This window comes from Aedes aegypti, chromosome 1 (assembly GCF_002204515.2).
Source record: "Aedes aegypti strain LVP_AGWG chromosome 1, AaegL5.0 Primary Assembly, whole genome shotgun sequence".
Classification (NCBI taxonomy): Eukaryota; Metazoa; Arthropoda; class Insecta; order Diptera; family Culicidae; genus Aedes; species Aedes aegypti.
Window position 1 is genome coordinate 38,197,681 of NC_035107.1, and position 17,654 is coordinate 38,215,334.

The following is a 17,654-nucleotide window of genomic DNA, read 5'->3' on the forward strand; positions in this document are numbered from 1 at the left end:
TTTTTGAAGATGCAGCGATACGCTTAAAAATAATTTCAAAATGCGACGAGTTGATGAGCGTTAGTTGCAAGCTATTCATTTGTACCGACAATTTACTAGGAATAATATTTTTGAGTAGAACTTATCGTAGTAAAACAATTCAGACAAGAATAGTACATAAATAGTGGCTGTACAAACAATATTCTCATTCAAAAATTGTTACATTTTTCGTGTCTTGTGTGAAATACATGATTCGTTTTTTTATAAATTGAGTCACCGAATCGGTAAAAGGATTCGATTCACTTTTGTGTGTGAGTCACCTACGATTCACTACCAGAATTTGATTATTTTGTCCAATTCTAGTACAGTAGTAGGCTCATATTTGTGTCTTTTTTGAAGCATCGTCCATGAATTCACACAATCGTCACGATTAAAAAATTAAATACCAAATAGCTAAAAAGTCATACTGAAACCATACTCGGTATATTCACCCCTTGTTATGCATTTTTTAACATTATGATTTGCCAATATAAATGCATAATGAGTAATTATTAAAGCAATGCCTAAAATGGATAACTAAAAAAATATTTTCAAAGATAAGAGTTTGGCTTCGAAATACTTAAGCAAAAAAAAATCAAACGATACATTGCATATAGTATTTAAAATTTGGCGATTTTTCTTTAATTTCAACGAAATCCAAGAATGATCTGAAAGTGCCTTTAATCATTGAAATCAGATATGTAGAAAATACCCCATTCGAAATTAGGAAACAAATAGCCTTTCCTTTGAAATAAGATTCAGATTTATCGACATCAGCGACGTACCCAGAACATTTATCTGGAGGGCGTTTTGTGTTTTTTTTTCATAGATTAGGATTAGGAAATTAGGGCTGTTAATAACAACCTAAAAGACCTATTACCTAAAACAAAAAAAAAAACTTAACAGGAACGACGACATGAGAGTATCCCAAGTAACCATGGAGCATTATATCATTGCATATATAATGCAGCTGCATTTCCGTATGCCTACGATTAAAGTACTTTAAAAGTGGAAAAGGGCGCTTATACAGTTGACATAAAGCAAGAACGTCGATAAAGCAATTTATAAAGTAAAATTAGTGCAGCAGTGCAATTTATAAAGTAATATTAGTGCTTTTATACATTTGTAAGATGGGGTTAATGCTTTATTGCCTGACAGCTCTTGAAATTTGTCGAATAAAAGCAATGTTGCACCAATTTTGTTGATATGCAGTAGAATTCGTGCAATGTTATGATGCTTGTGATTACTTGGGATAATTCCTTATTTCGACAGACATTTCTTTAACAATATTTCTAAGACTTTTTTGGATTTCCTCGTGACATTACAACAAGTATAGCTGCTTGTTTTACTGTAGATTTCATTCACATATTACTCCGGAGATCTTACACTTCAGGAGATTCATTTCTGATTGTTCACGAATTTTCTAAGAAATTCTTAGTAATTTTAAGTAATTTCTCCATTTTATTTCAAGGATTCCCAAGGAAGTCTTCAAAGATTTTTTTCCAATCATTCATCAAGAGACGGGGCAGCGGTTTTCATATCGTGCTCCGCGGAGTACCTGGCGTAAAATGTATTTCGCTACAGAAACTCGTTCAGTTTCTTCGAACAAACAACAAAAGTCGTAAAATTTTCTAAAGAATTGCCGATTTCAAGCCACGAGTTTTTAAATATTTGACGAAAAATCAAATGAAGTTTCATGTAGATGTCCGATTGTTAGTTTGACCTCGAAACAAAACATTTGGCAAATCAAATGAAACGAATCTTTTTAGATTTGAATTAAAATTGAAAAATAAAATCAGAATTAAGACAGATTGACCAACATAAATCTTACTTCACGGTTTTCGTAGGAATTATACACACCAAACCCATTCAGCAATATTATTCTAAAATATGCCAAGCTGAAGCGTTACGCAAAACAAACTACTGAAAACCAGCAAAAAAATTCTGAAATTTAGCAAATTGAGATACTGACGAACAGCAGAAATATTTAGCAAGGCGGAAAAATTTTGAAGGATTTAGCGAAAAAAAGTCGGTGTGTGGGATAAATTTAAGCTTGTAACAAAAATCCAGATTTCAAACGGAGTGATAATGATGAACAGATGCTCCGCTCAACAATTTTATTTAAAAAAGTGCTCCTTGAGCCAAAAGGCTGGAAACTCTTGCTCTAGGGAAAATTTTTCAGATTTTTCTGGACAAGCAACTGAAAAAAATCACGAGGAATTTTTAAAGAAAGTTCTAGAGTAATCTCTGATTAAACTTGTGTACGTTTCAAGTATGCCAATGAATTCATATGATGATCTTTGAAAAAACTCCTAGATTTTTGCTGAACTCCTTAGATTGTCAAATCTCTAAACAATGTCCTACAAGGCATTTTTAGATTTTTTTTTAACAGATCAGACAAAATCCCTTAAAAAATAGGATTAAATTATTGGAATAATAACTCTATCATAATTGCTCTTAACTGGTATGGAAACTTCAATGAATATTTGGAAATAAAAAAAAATCCAGAAATGTTCGAACCGCAGCAATAATATTTTGATGAAATGCTAGAGAAATATATGAAGAAACTTGATGGAAAAATCAGGTCAAATGGGGAATGTTCTCAACCATGTTTTAAAAGCTCATGAACGACACCCAACTGGAATTGGAAACTGTACTTGCCTTTATAAACTTGGCAATCTTAAGTTCCACTTCATTTTCGAAACATGTTTTATGCTGAATAAACAAAAAGAGGTTAAAAATTTAAAAGAACATCACAAGTAGAGCTGGATAGCGATATTGAGATATTGATAGAAAACAATATGTGTCGATAAATGTGTCATGTTCCACCATGTATTACTATTCACAAATAATTTCGCTGATTGTGGCCTGAGAACTACAGATTTTTTACAGGTTGAATAATAAAATTCCCTGATAATTCCAGATTTTGTCAGGTAGTAGACACTCTGTTCTATCACTTCACCGAGACTTCCAATCCATTTTGACGATCCCAATTGGGTCCATTTCCATCCAAATTGGTTCAAGAAACTCTGACGATCGTGTAGATCCGGTACGGCCTAGGCTAGTGTAAACACAACCGTATGGTTCGATTATTTTCTGGTTAATTCAATCAATAAAATTGGGGCCCTATTTTACAAGTCGAGTCGATCAAAAAGTTTTCGACTGGAGTCACTGTCGACCAAAAACTTCGCTCGACTCAGCTCTGTCACTCGAGTTTATCGACAGTTGTCACTCTCTGTGACTTGATTACTATGGGAGTCGACGGATGACATCTGAAATATGCATGCTTACTTTGATCGACAATGACTACAGACGAGTGACATGAATCCACTCGATTTACAAAATAGACCCCTTGATTAACAGAAACGGTAATGGTTCCTGTTGCTTGATGTTGATTAGCCAATTGTAGCACAGAATCTGACAAACCACTTCAAGATCAAACAATGTAAGCGTCCATGGTGCAGCATAATACGAGGCCAAACATGATTGCGGGAAAAGTTGTGCTGTAATATTCTAATGTATATACAAAACAGTGGAAACAAAACGCTGACTAAGAAGCTTGGCACATTTTAGATTATCAGAATACATTTTTTTGTTACATTGATTTCATAAGAAAGGAAAATAGTAGTTTAAGTTGCAGAATGATGAATTTTTTCAGCACAAGTAGTGAATTTCAATAGTTACGATGAGTGGTGTAAAAATTTCTTTAAAAGACATGTTCAATAAATTTTCTACAGCTCAATTCAAAATGATTTTTTTTAAACTGCGACAAGAACATGACATGAGCTTTTTTCTCTTGAGTTTCGTCCATGAATTCGCACAGGCATTCTGACTGGATTTTTTTTTACAGCATCTAGCCCAGCAGTCTCAATTGCAGAACATGAATTGCCAGCCGTGAAATTGAAATTGCTCGCGTTTTTTTCAACAAAGCGGAAATTGGATACCCTTCATAGTAATACGATTCATACGAAAATTTAGAGAAACCATGGAAGATTTGTATCAATAAAATAACTTCAAAAGTAGTTAAGTTGTAAAAGCATCTTCATTAGTGTACATATAAGAATTTATTGCTTAGTAACACACATTATGGAAGGAATGTTATCGTAAATAAATGAACATCGATCAAACCTAATAATATTTTTGTTGTGAATATCTGATAATATCAAATGTATTTATTTCAAAACTTATCCTTAATTTGCTGGATGTTTCTTTAAGATATAATACTTTATCAGCGAAGCCTTGTAATTTCACTTCATCCTAATACAAACGTTTGCAATCACGACGATAACTTCTTAGCTGAAATGAAACAAAAGATATAACAAAACATATAAGAAAATTTCCCAAACCCAGAAATTCAGCACAAACCTCTTCCTAAAAGCCACACGTCCAGATTCGCGAACGGAATTTCAAAGCATAACGTCCACCCAACCGATGCCAACAGCGTCAGCGAAAAATCTCCCCAAAACGTATGGATGGCTCGAAGGTCACTGAAGTATCGAGTGGTCCTGGTCGAAGCCGTCAGCACCGTTTGCATCGGCAGATGCAGCAGGTACAAACAATATGACAACCTTCCCAGCGGTTGCCATATAGATAGCGAGAGAACACTGTTAACCGGCCCACCGTATCCGTTGGTGCAAGCGAAGATAATCCACGCTACACCGAAAGCCCAGACGACATGCTTCAGGGACTCGTACAGGGCGTCGAAGATTTGGGCATGGGTGTTGGGAAACGGTTGGTTGACGTAATGGGCGCCGACAATACAGCCGACTAGCGCCGCAAGGGAAAGAGTCCATCCGAGGATCACTTGAGATTTGTCCAAGCGGACGAAGGAGTTCTTCGTCCGATAAAGAACGTATCCGGTAATCACTCCAATAAGCCAGGCACCCATTCGCGTATGCGTGGGTAGATATGTGAGATTATCTCGAGTAATGTCCGTTATCAGAACACTGCCAGGAAAGTCGTGAACCATGAACATCACGAAGATGTAGATCATTGATGTTGCAATCAACAATCCAACTAGGATAAGAACCCTTTTTCCAAACTTCCACAAAGGATAGATCAACAATGGGGACAGTAGGAACAGCTGCATGTCTACGGAGAGGTACCATGAGTGTCCCAGACATATTTGGTCAGGGTTCACGTAGTTTTGAACGTACAGCAGGGCAGACCACCAGTACTGGTTACACTGATCAACCGATAATCCCAAAGAAGTATTCCATAGCGGACCGGAACTGAGGTTGGGCAGGATTCCAACTGTAAACAGAATCAGAGCTGCAAATACAGGAGTGAGTCGTAGATATCGATGCAGGTACATCAACGGAACGTTCAGGAACCAACTCCGGTCAAGTTCCTTCATAAGGCTCCAACAGGTTAGCAGACCGCTCAGTAGAAAGAAAGTATCTACGGAAAGAGGGCAGGCAATGGTGAGAGTGCTGTGAAAGGATTCGATCCACTATGTTACGGTTAAGATCGATGTTCGATTAAGCACGATTTCTACTTACTTCGACTGTAGCTATTGGATTTATTAACGGAGAAGATGTCAGCAGTAGATAACTGTGTCCAAAAATGATCCACACGATGGCCAATACTCGCATTCCATGGATACAATCGATTACGTTCGATTTCTCGGTAGCCTGTGCAGCAACTGTGGTCGTTTTCATCAGTTTCAACCAGTTTGAATATACCGAGAAAGCGATGAAAACAGGACTCGGTCGGTGAAGCTTTTTCAAGGTGAGGACTTCGTACACAGTGCTTGCAACGACGAACGCCAGAATTACCGAGAAAATTGATCTACAATAAACTTATTTTTGAATCCGACAGTCAGTCTTTAACTGGACCATGGACTTACACCGTCAATATTTGAATCGTACTGGATACCTTAGGTTCTGTTTCACATTGAATTTGCAGCCCATTGGAACTAACACGATAGATTGTTTCCAGAACAATAGACACTGGTTGTTTCAATCTTTGCTCGTTGCAGTAACTCGGGAAACACATACCTACTACCACTCCGGTCACCCTAGAGAAATTTGAATTATTTCAATATTCCGTTCAGAAATGTCGCACACTTTTCTTACCCGCCTGCATCAATGAAGATTCGCATTTCAGGTTCTGAACCTTCTTCTGGAACTACTACCATACAGTATCGTCCTGTAATCAATCCGACGTTTGCATGCTGATGAGAATACCTTCGACACTGATCGTAGTTCCCGAGGTCGTATTGATTGCCGGAAAACTGCCCAGAAGGCCACTTGCCCCATGCGTCGTATACTGCGAAAAAGGTTCGTTAAACTCTATACCACACATTTGATCAATTCTATCTAGCTCTTACATTGCAAAGCCCAGCTTTCGTTCACACTCACGCCGAACAGCACCGCTTGTAGTTGTTCATCGCAGAGGGTGTCGTTGTCAGCGTACGCCAAATTTACAGCAATTAGCGAGATTACTATTAGTTTTATTATGTTAATCATCTTAAACCATGTGAAAGGACCAAACAATAAAAGACAGAGCCAAACGTAGTACCTAGTTCAACGAACATTGATGCCCTACTGAGCAATATCTGATCGAAATGACAAATTCATCAGATAGATGGAGATTTGTGGGTCATCGACTTCAGCAACCACCAATATAATAGACCAGAATTACTGATAACGATTACTACATGGATCGCTACCATGAAGCACGGGTAGCGGATTTTATTCCTAGTTGTCGAGATAAGAGCCGGGGGCTTATCAGCGTCGATTGCGCTCGCTCATTGACAAATCGTTTCGAACAAATTTGATCGGCTGTTTGATCAGTTGGTCAATAGGTGATTAATTAGCTGCACTCGTCAATGAACTACTGACAAAAATGTTCCAGGTGGAAACATTGATTGTTTGTAAATGACAATTGTGAGTGTGAGTATAGGTCAGTGCAGCACAACATTGAATCAAGGTCAAAGAAAAATGCATAATGACTGACAATGATAAGTGATTAGCGCTTGTTTTTTTTTTATAAGATGGAATAGTTTTCCGAAGATTAATGACAGGATTATAGGAACGACATGGGATGTGATAGTCACTTTCTCTTATAAAATATACCAATATGCACGGTATCTTTTGCACTGTGGGAACTTATGTTCATAATTTATTTATTTATTTCTTTATGCCCTTGGATCCTTCCTTCGTCTAGTGGTAACATTCACGACTACAAAGCCAAACCATGCTGATGGTGTAAGCGTTCGATTACCGGTCAATCTAGGATTTTTTCGTAATGGAAAATAAATAACTTTTCCACAAATATTACTAAAGATTTCCCAAGAAAATTCTCCAAAAAATCGCGAAGGAAATGCGACAGAATTGTAACAAACATTAATCCAGAATTCCAACCACAAACATTTCTGGACTTTTATAAATAGATTATGCAAAATATTCTTATAATAGGGTCCTACAGCCCTGTCCCAATTTTAGTACCAAACGCTTAAGTTTAGGCCAGAAACACATGTTAAATCAATTTTTAAATGATTTTCGTTGGTTTAAGGCCAAAAAACGTTGTTTTAAGATTCTTCAGATTTTGTAACAACAAATTCAAATTTTGAGTATATTTTGTTTTCCGTGTCGCTTCCGAAATGACAGATAGGAACAACCCCAGTGTTAAAACTGTGGCATTTTTGTCGACAAAGTGAACGTCAAACATGATCAAAAGTGTCAAGGTTTATTGCGATTTTTTTACCACTTAGACTTTAGTGATCTGAATTTCGTCTTTCGATTTCGCTGCCCCTTTTCGGTCACCGCCGCCCATGCAATTATCCTGATGTTCATGACGGTTTTCTCCGGCCGGCTCGATGTGTACCATTTTTTCTTTGTTCTCGACTCACCCAGCTGGTCTTATGTACACAACAAAACCAGCTGGTCCTCCGGTATTTTACAGTCATCGTCATTGTTCTCATACTCCAGCTGATCGTGTTCGTGTCAAAACCAGCTGGAAGTGACTGAAATCAAGGGTCAAAGGTGAATGGTGTTTGAAAATGTACCATCAGTACATTATTGGCAGTTTCTTAATTTTGTCATAAATGTCTAATCATTCGTGAAAATTACAATATATTAGAAAACATTTTTTTTACATTGAAGTTAAAATATGTTATAGCCGTTATTTGAGCTGGAATAATTGCAAGAACATGCTCCTTGGTATTTTAGGACCCAATTATTGATGAAAGCGCCTCGCCTTTTTCAAGTGACTCATTCAAGTATTCTTTGAGAAACATTTTTACATTTCTTTTGGAAATTGTTTTCATTGTTCATCAAATGTTCAATTTTATTGAATTTATGTAATAATTTATAAGTAAAACCGAATTTAGTACTATACCATTTAATTCCACTAGAGTTTGTATCCTTTGACAGATACGCGTATTTCGACCTCAACTGTAAGGCCGTCTTCAGTGTCGTGTACTAGACTCGACTTCCAGTACACGACACTGAAGACGGCCGTACAGTTGAGGTCGAAATACGCGTACCTGTCAAACGATACAAACTCTAGTGGAATTAAATGGTATAGTACTAAATTCGGGGTTTTCATCTACTTATAGGTATTCTACTAAACAGCTCGAAGATTTATTATAATAATTTATAGATGAATATGCAGAAAAAGGGATTATAATTTGAAATATTTTCTAATCATTTATATATAATATCAAATTTAGGAAGCCTGCTAAAAAGTAATTTCTTCGCCTATCTCGTTATGAGAAAAAATGAATAGCACCATAGCGAGGCTCCACTCTGTTTAATCTTGATAATATCAAAGGAACAGGACTTAAATGCATATGTAAAAACAATCTTGGTATTTAGTAAGGAAATAATATAGAACAGTTTGAAAACCTTAACTTTTTTGCACCAGTAATAGTGGTACGTTCCACAGGAATTATTGAAGATTTTGCCCTCTAATAGACTCACACCTAAATAATTTTGTCACATCAAAATATTCTCCCACCATGTTTGCCATATATTGGATGGCGTCGTAGCTAACAAAACCAACAAGTAACGCACATGTAACGCATTATGTTGGATTGTACATTGAATGCAAGGTGCGTGCTTCTATGAAAGTGCCATAAAAACTGTTGTGGGAGTATTTCTTTTTCCACGTAGAAAATATGCACGAGAATCTATTCCTCAACTAAACGAACAATACTCCAAATAAAATCCAAAATGCTGTTACTGGATTTCCTTTAGAGATTTGTTCGTCCATTCCAGTTTTCCACCGATTTTCTAATAGTTACTTTAGCGAATCTACCAAAGATTTCTACAGAAATTCTTACGAGAAAATCATAAAGGGTTTATTCCAGAGTTTTTGAAGAGTTTGTTAAAGCTTTTTTCTAGGAAACCCTACATGAGTTCTTCAAGGAATTCTAACGCTGATTTTTAGTTATTTTTGCATCCATTTGCATATGTATTCGCTCATGAATTCATTTACGATTCTAATGATCCAATGATTGAGCAATAGGTTCCACTATGGATTTATCCAAAACCTTGGCACTAGCAAATACTACAGCCATTATTCCGACAATTTTAACACAAGTTTTGTCAGGGATTCTGTTCAATGTTATTTTTTTGTTTTGAGTGATGTCTCCAGTTAACCCTGCAGGATTGAATCTAGTAATTCAAGAACTATTTTTTCAATCATTATCTTACTTTTTAACACTGGAGTTGTTTCTACCTAACATTTCGATAGGGATACGGAAAACAAATTACCGTAAAATGGGTTGTTGAGGACACGTGGGGTTTTAAGGGATTGAACTTCTCTACCAAGTTCGACAAGTGATCAGAAATGCTAGATTTGTCCGTAGGTTTGTGAGCTGCATTAATATAAATTATTGTGGATTATAAACAATGAAAACGTTTCAGAACATTTTTGTTCGAATTTTATTTAATTAAGGTCATAACATGGTCAAAAACTTTTGAAATTTTTATCTAGGTTTCAATTTTTAGTACTTTTTAGGAAAAAAATCTTTTTTTGAAAATAAGTGGGATGTAAAGTAGGATGCGGCTTATTTTCGAAAGTTCTCAAAACCAAAAATATGCGTGCTCTTCTGAATTGAAATCACATAAAAAGGGAAACCTCTAAGATTTATAGGTGGCGCATGCGGCTTGCAGGTGATTTTTCAAGTTATGAAATATGACCTTCAGTGAAGTCTTAATAACTTCATTCATAACCAATTTTTAAGCTCCTCCGCATCATTTTCTTCCAAATTAAATTTATGAAAATCGTGTAGAACATCAAATTTGCCCAAAATCAAATTTAGTCTTAGTTAAAAGTAGTTTTCTCTAAATTTTTCCTCTTTGTACTAAAAAAATCATTTTTGTTTGACCATAACTTCATGAATACTCGTTCGATTTTAGATCTTTTTATATTCTTTTGAAGCTAATTTAGTTGTTTTCAATTTGTAACAAAAAAAATACCCAAAAACATGTAAAGGTCAGACTCGATTATCCGGAGTATTGATTTTTTTCACTTCGGATAATCGAATCACTAAGAAAAAAATTGAACCCTTCGCTAAAAGAACTTAAATATTATCTTTTTCCGTTGTTTTATTTTTATATGATGCGGTGGCGTATTTAGAAATTATTTCTAGGAGCAGTAGGGCTACCCAACTAACATTTAGTGCATATGTAAACATTCTCTAGGTCTTCTTTATACAGCTTTATGCTGAGTAAAGGCGCTGTACATACGGACGAAAACTTCTATGCGATCCTTTTACCAACAAATCTGGCGAATCTACTCAGCTACTTTTAAGCTGTGTTGGCAGCTCCTATTCATATCGATCATTGCTCTATCTCGACAGTTATACGACAAGTAGATGTAACATCTTCGGAAGACGCTTTCTCAACCATTTTGCAACCGTTGAAAAATTATTATACAGCTTCGCTGTATTATCGATTAAATATTATTTTCAAGCTGTTTCACAGCTTCCGGATTTCATATCATAAGTATCTGAATTTAATGTTCCCAACGTTACCTGCCACCGCTTGGAATCGAACTCACGATCTCTGCATCCACAAGACTCGACGCTATCCTTGTTGCCACCACAGTCTATATCGAAAGACAAAGAAAACACCGTTTTGTTCTACATCGAAAACGGTTCACACAATATTTTATAATGATCGTGAAAGATGCCATAGCCACGCTTACACCACTTCATCAGGCTGTAAAAGGGTGCGAAACGTCAAACGCAATGTTTACATCCAACAAGCTGAGTAGATGCGCCACAAATTGTTGTTTTACAGCATACTGCTGTATGCTCGCTGTATAACTAACGACAAAGCGCTTCTTAAATATATATTGAGCAGCATAACAAATCATATTGTATAGAAGCATCCGGATTGATGATGGCGGGTTTTATTCCACATCATTAGGTTGCTATCCTTATAGGTGTTGACCCGGATAAAAAATACAATACAAAAACAATATAACGTATTGTAACAGTACCATTCAATATATTGGTAATACAATACAGTATATGTAAAATGACAATACATTTACAGTACAATATATTGTTTTGAACAGTGCACTGTATGGTATATGAGATTTTTGCAATATAATGTAGGGGTGGTTAAGTATCGTAACAATACAAATATAAATATTTTCTCATACAAACATTTTGAAAATACAATACGATATAATGTTTATGTATTGTCTTGATTAGCAATTCGTGTATTGTTGTACAATACAAAAACAATTCAACGAACTGTATCATGAATGCATTCGTCGTTACAGCTAATGTCAAGTAACTTCTAAAAAATTACTTATTTTTACTTTTTGAATATTTTTTCATCCAACATTTCTTGCTTTTTGAACTTGTTTTGTTTATTTTTTTCAGCAAAGCTACATAGAAAAAAGCAACAGTTGTTTTACGGGAAAATAGGAATTTGACCAAAATTGTATGGTATAAAACCAATTAAAAACAATTCAATGTTCTGTTACAATATATTATATTGTTTTTTAATTGTATATCCAAACAAAAATAATATTGCTTCGACATTCAATGACAATACGCTGTATTGTATCCAATACGTTATATTGCACATTAATGGTTTATTCCATTCACTGAATGATACGTTTTTATCCGGGGAGTTACAGCTTAGTGAAAGCTGCAAAAACGATCAGCTGTAGCTGTAGCATGTAGCTGCAAAACGTTTGCGTTACAGCTGTATTAACGCTAATCGTTCTATTTTTGACAGCTTTCATTTTTTGTTGCGTTCGCTGCTTCAATTTAACTGTTATACAGCACAAAGCAAATAATCTTGGCTTATAGCGCTAAAATTGTTAGTTGGGACACAAGATTTTTTTTTTCGATCAGTATGTTAAAAAACCACTCTTTTAAAACCACATTTTCTTAAATACGTTCAAAACTGCAAAACCATCCATATTGTATATTGCAATACCAAATTATCTATGATTTATATACAAAAATTGAAAAACAAGAACATCAAAAAACAAATTCCGGATAATCGAATCCCAGATAATAGAGTCAACGGATAATCGAGCCTCCGGACAATCAAGTTCGACATAAATTTTCAAAACAATCAAATTTCTTCTAGTTTTTTGTTCGCCGGAAATTACATTTTTAAGCTAAGTATGCTGTTTCGCTCAAGAAAAGTAAAGAAATTCCTTGACTCAAAGGGTCAAGAAATTTCCTACAGAGAGCCCCCTTTGAAGTGACATTTCTTCTCAACTGCGTACTGCGATCAGAAAAAAAGTGATTTTCTTGACCATTTCTTGGAAGAAATTTTCCACGCATCGAGATAGGCGATTCCTTTTCTTGTCAGTAGCAAACCGGCTTTTACTAGTTAAACAGTAGTTTATAAATCATTTTGTTATAATTAAGCTAGATATGCTGTTCTGCTCAAGAAAAGTAAAAATTTCTGCGCAAGAAATGGTCAAGAAATTTTCCACAGTGAGCTAGGGTAAACCTTTTCAAAGTGATTTTATCACGAGCATCAAATTCAGCTGTAAGTACGTTTTTATGTATTTATTTAACAGTTCTATATTCTACACATTTGAATTGACATTTCTTTTCAACTGCTTTTCTTGAGCATTTCTTGCAAGAAATTTTCCACGCATCGAGATAGACGTTTACTTTTCTGTTGAAGTGCATACTTTCCATTAAAGCCTGATTCGCTGCTGACAAGTAATTTCTCGGCCTATCTTGATGCATGGGAAATTTCTGCAAGGAATCGATCAAGAATGCGCTTTCTTCTGATCGCAGTACGCAATTGAAAAGAACTGTCAGTTCAAATGGGAGTCGCTCTAGAAAATTTCTGCAAGGAATCGGCGAGAAATTTCTTTAGTGATTCCTGTTCAGCAGCAAATCAGGCTTAAAGCAAAGTATGCTGTTTCGCTCAAGAAAAGTAAAGAAATTCCTTGACTGAAAGGGTCAAGAAATTTCCTACAGAGAGCCCCCTTTGAAGTGACATTTCTTCTCAACTGCGTACTGCGATCAGAAAAAAGTGATTTTCTTGACCATTTCTTGGGAGAAATTTTTCACGCATCGAGATAGGCGATTCCTTTTCTTGTCAGTAGCAAACCGGCCTTAAGAGTTAAAAATTGCAAATATTTTTTTAAATTTGTTTTTTTATTATTTATGAAAAACAACTACTAGGACCTTTCAGAAGTTTTTACAAATGAGAAAATCCAGTGTTGACTTAAGTATTAACGTTCAACTGATAAAAAATATGAGAAATATGGTATTTTCCATTAAAAACCCGTGTTTTTGTTATATAAATATTTCGAAACTATTTTTAAATCATATTTTGCATCCATTGTTAGAAACTACTAAATTTGATGCAAAAGTATGTAAAAAGATTTGAAATCGAATTATGAAAACTTGATGAAGTTATGGTTAAACAAAGATATTTTTTAATAAAAAGAGGAAAAATATAGAGAAAATCACTATTAACTAAGACTAGTTTTGATTTTAGACAAATTTGGTGTTCTACAAACTTTTCACAAATTTAATTTTAAAGAGAATGATGCTAAGAGCTTTATGGTTGGTTTAAAAATAACAAATAAATGAAGACTTCACTGAAGGTCATATTTCATAACTTGAAAGTTCAACTTCAAGTTGCTTGCGCCACTTCTAAATCTTAATATTTTTGTCTCAAAAATTGAGGTTTCCCTTTCTACAGTGGCTCAATTTCATTTTCGTACGGGGCACTGTTTTCATATCAAGTTGGTATAAAACTATTAAATGGTGCATGGACTTCGATATACTTTATCAATAATGAAGGTTATAGGTGTCATCTATTGTTTGGCAATGACAAACTGTATTCATTTGCTTAAATCTTTGGAATAATGGAAAAGTATTGAGATTGTGTCTATAATTGACCCAATTCCATATTCGTACACCTAACAAAAAAGAAATATACAGCATTCAAAACTAATTTTTAATGGACTAGATGATTACTTAAGCTCTTCGTTGTGTTGTTCAGATGCAGTAGAATACATTTGGAAAATGTATAAACGGATATATTTGAAACTTAAGTAAATTAAAGAAAAATACCAGTTTTCCCATGTTTTTTGCTAAAATATTCGGTAAGTCGAACAATAAATTGCATTTTTTTCATCATCACTTCCTTAAGAATGATAATTGCGAATATTGCACAAGTTTCAAAAAATTATAATCAGTTTTAGAGTAGCTAAGAGTGGATATCGACAACTTCTACTTTTGAATCTTAGGTAATATAATATTTATAACAAATCCTAAACCAAAAATTTTAGTCAATTTCATTATGTTTGGCTCCTAAATGTATATACATAATCCATAGTTAATGTTCCTATCAAAACATTGCGTAATTATCATTTTTAATTTACATTTTACTACCAAAAATGATTATAGAGATTTATAGAATAAATATTATTGCCATAAAAGCAACACAAACGTGTTTTTAAAATGATGAAAATATATTATAATATAATATATTCCATTAAATAGTGTATCAATGCTTTCTGCTCATTCAAGTTATTTTGTATTTTTCTTATAAAATCAATAAATTGCAAAATAGGGTGCTATTTTGAATATAATTTAAATATTATTTCAAAGATAATTGAATATTACGATGACATCAATTATGTGGAGCTATGTACAGCGTAGTTTAGGGTACTTTATTGTAAAACGAAGTTCGTAGTTCAAATTATTTTTACAGACAAATTCGAAATTAACATTTACCCACAGACAAACAGACGTAACACTGACGAAATTTCCATCGACCACTTATTTTATCAATCATTTCAAATTCGCTATGTTACAAATCTCACACCAAGAGGCGCGCGCATCGTTTTTCTTCGCGTTTGACGTTTCACACTACCGCCATCTGCCGGTCTTGTTGCACGAAACACCTTTTCGTGTAACATGCTCACCAGATGATGATGGTGTAAACTGGGCGATGGAATTTGAAGAAATTTGTTCCAACTGTTACGTCTGTTTGTCTGTGATTTACCTGTTGTTTAGAATGAAAATTTGGTTTACATTGATTAAAAATATCATTTTAGAAGAGTTTTGAACTTATGGCGCAACAATTTTCTGAACTCAAAAGGGATAAAAACTGTTTATGATTTCTGTAAAGTGTATATATTTCAACTAAATTTCTATCAGAGCTTACGAGTATAATCTATAGATTGGATCCAATGACAAAAATAAACGTAATTGTTCGAATTATTGGATTTTATAGCAAAAATCATTGGAAAACTGGCATTTCTCATAATTTTACCTAAATTTTATATATGTCCACTAATAAATTGTCCAAATGTATTTCACTACATCTGAACATCATAACAAAGCACTTCAGTAATCAAATAGAGCTTCTAAATTTAGTTTTGAACGTTGTGCGTTTGAATTTTGGTAGGTGTACGAATATGGAATTGGGTGAAAAATAAGCCGCACCCTAATGTAAATTTGCCACTTTCCCTATTAAAACTGCATGTTGAAATTATCCTTACACATGATAGGTTATTCACAAGGTAGCAAATATATACGTTATAATCCTGTTGCATATACCTAAGTATAAAATTCATTTCAAGACAATTGTACCATGCACTGATCGCTTCCAAATAGAATTTATATATATGGAGGTTATGAAGAAGATGAATCGGAGCAACAACACGACTTTTCTGAAGAACCTCAAACGGTATTGATCCATAACAGAGTCAAATTTTTTAACCAAACCTATGAAAACATTAAAAAAAATAAGTAAAAATGTGTTTCTGATCTAAATTTAAGCGTTTGATACTAAAATTAGAACAGGACTTTAAGACCCTATTCTCTGGAAAAGAACAGGTAATTTCTTTCCAAACTTCCTTCAGACATTTATTTAACAATATCTACTGGACTTTTTGAAAAAAAAAAACCATGAGAAGAAATTTTAAAGGTATCCTTAGAGAAATTTATGGTGTAAATCATTGAAAAATTTAACGACAATTCTGGAGTAGATTCTAAAAAATCAGTGGAGACTTCTGTGGAGAAATTGTTGCTTACTTGTGAAATTTGTAATAGAATCTTGGGAGAAATTCATGCAGAAATTCATGGTGAACTCTCTGGAGTGATTTCTGGGATTCTGCCTGAATATACCTGGTTGAATTCTTGAAGGTATCTTGAACTAATTCAATGGAGTTTTTTTTTTTTGGAAAGCCCGCCCAAGTAACCATGGAGCATTATATCATTGCATATATAATGCAGCTGCATTGCCGTAAGCCTACCATTAAAGTAGTTTAAAAGTGGAAAAGGGCCCTTTTACAGTTGAATTAATGCAAAAACGACGTTAAAGCAATGAAGCAATTTATAAAGTAACATTAGTGCAGCAGTGCAACTTATAAAGTGATATTAGCGCATTGATACATTTGTAATGCAGAGTTAATGCTTTATTGCTTGACAGCTCTTGAAATATGTCGAATAAAAGCAATGTTACATCAATGTTGTTGATATGCAGTAGAATACGTGCAATGTTATAATGCTTGTGGTTACTTGGGCGTAAACGATCAATAAATGAATTCTTTGGAAAAATACCTGCTTTAGGTTCCGATGAAATTCCTGAAAAAAAAAATGCTTACAGTAACACTTATATTTCCCGAATTAAATTATTTATAGATATATGTCTGGCCGGGTTTTTTGAAAAAAAAAAAAATATGTGGAAATTTATGTCTACTTTTTCCTGTTTAGATTTTTTGTTTCCCTTCTGGTATTTTTTTTAAGTTCCCGTTCGGTTTTTGTTTCTGCTCGGTCTATCGTTGGTCCCTATTATCAAAGATACGGTCTCTAAAGCCCCAATTTTAAAGGCATTCAATCGCTACCAGCCCTGCTTTCATACATTTAAAATTGAAAAAGGCAAAAATTTCTAAAATTCCATTCTCGATTACGCAATCTCGTATTCTGCCCACTTTCGCATCCCATCGCAGCCACAGTGTGCTCTACTTTACCATCCCCATTATCGCAAACCATTCCTACCTTCCCGGCAAAATCTGTACTAACCTGGCTCCAAAACTGTCAAATTGACCGGTTGTCAGTGAATTTTCCATCACCTCCCGCCCACAATCGCCTTGACGCCTGGAGAAAATTAACGCCATCTCTGGGAAGTTTGAATGTTTTTCACATAATTTAACTGCATTTGAAGCGG

The 17,654-nt window shown here is 34.6% G+C and overlaps 2 protein-coding genes across 2 annotated transcripts in view; both read right to left on the minus strand.

Moving 5' to 3' along the window:
* Positions 1-17,649, minus strand: part of LOC5563768 (death-associated protein kinase related) — a 470,683-nt gene extending 453,034 nt beyond the window's left edge. Inside the window, exon 1 of the mRNA XM_021839425.1 lies at positions 17,510-17,649. The gene's annotated coding sequence lies outside the window, so the exon portion shown is untranslated. The remainder of the gene's footprint in view (positions 1-17,509) is intronic.
* On the minus strand, positions 4,167-6,627 carry LOC5576756 (nose resistant to fluoxetine protein 6). The gene is made up of 6 exons (XM_001656208.2): positions 6,350-6,627; positions 6,096-6,288; positions 5,867-6,037; positions 5,520-5,808; positions 4,384-5,470; positions 4,167-4,314 (listed from the first exon to the last, which is right to left on the minus strand). Exons 1-6 carry the CDS (start codon positions 6,486-6,488, stop codon positions 4,295-4,297), a joined length of 1,899 nt encoding a protein of 632 aa, XP_001656258.2. The 5' UTR covers positions 6,489-6,627; the 3' UTR covers positions 4,167-4,294.
* Positions 17,650-17,654: the final 5 nt, after the last annotated feature.

Bases quoted from the DNA above. Each gene is read 5' to 3' on its own strand.
- LOC5576756 (XM_001656208.2), bottom strand. From the start codon at position 6,488: ATGATTAACATAATAAAACTAATAGTAATCTCGCTAATTGCTGTAAAT. The intron at 6,038-6,095 runs GTAAGAAAAGTG...AAATTTCTCTAG, and splicing joins ATCTTCATTGATGCAGGCGG to GGTGACCGGAGTGGTAGTAG. The intron at 4,315-4,383 runs GTTTGTGCTGAA...GTTTCATTTCAG, and splicing joins CGTGTGGCTTTTAGGAAGAG to CTAAGAAGTTATCGTCGTGA.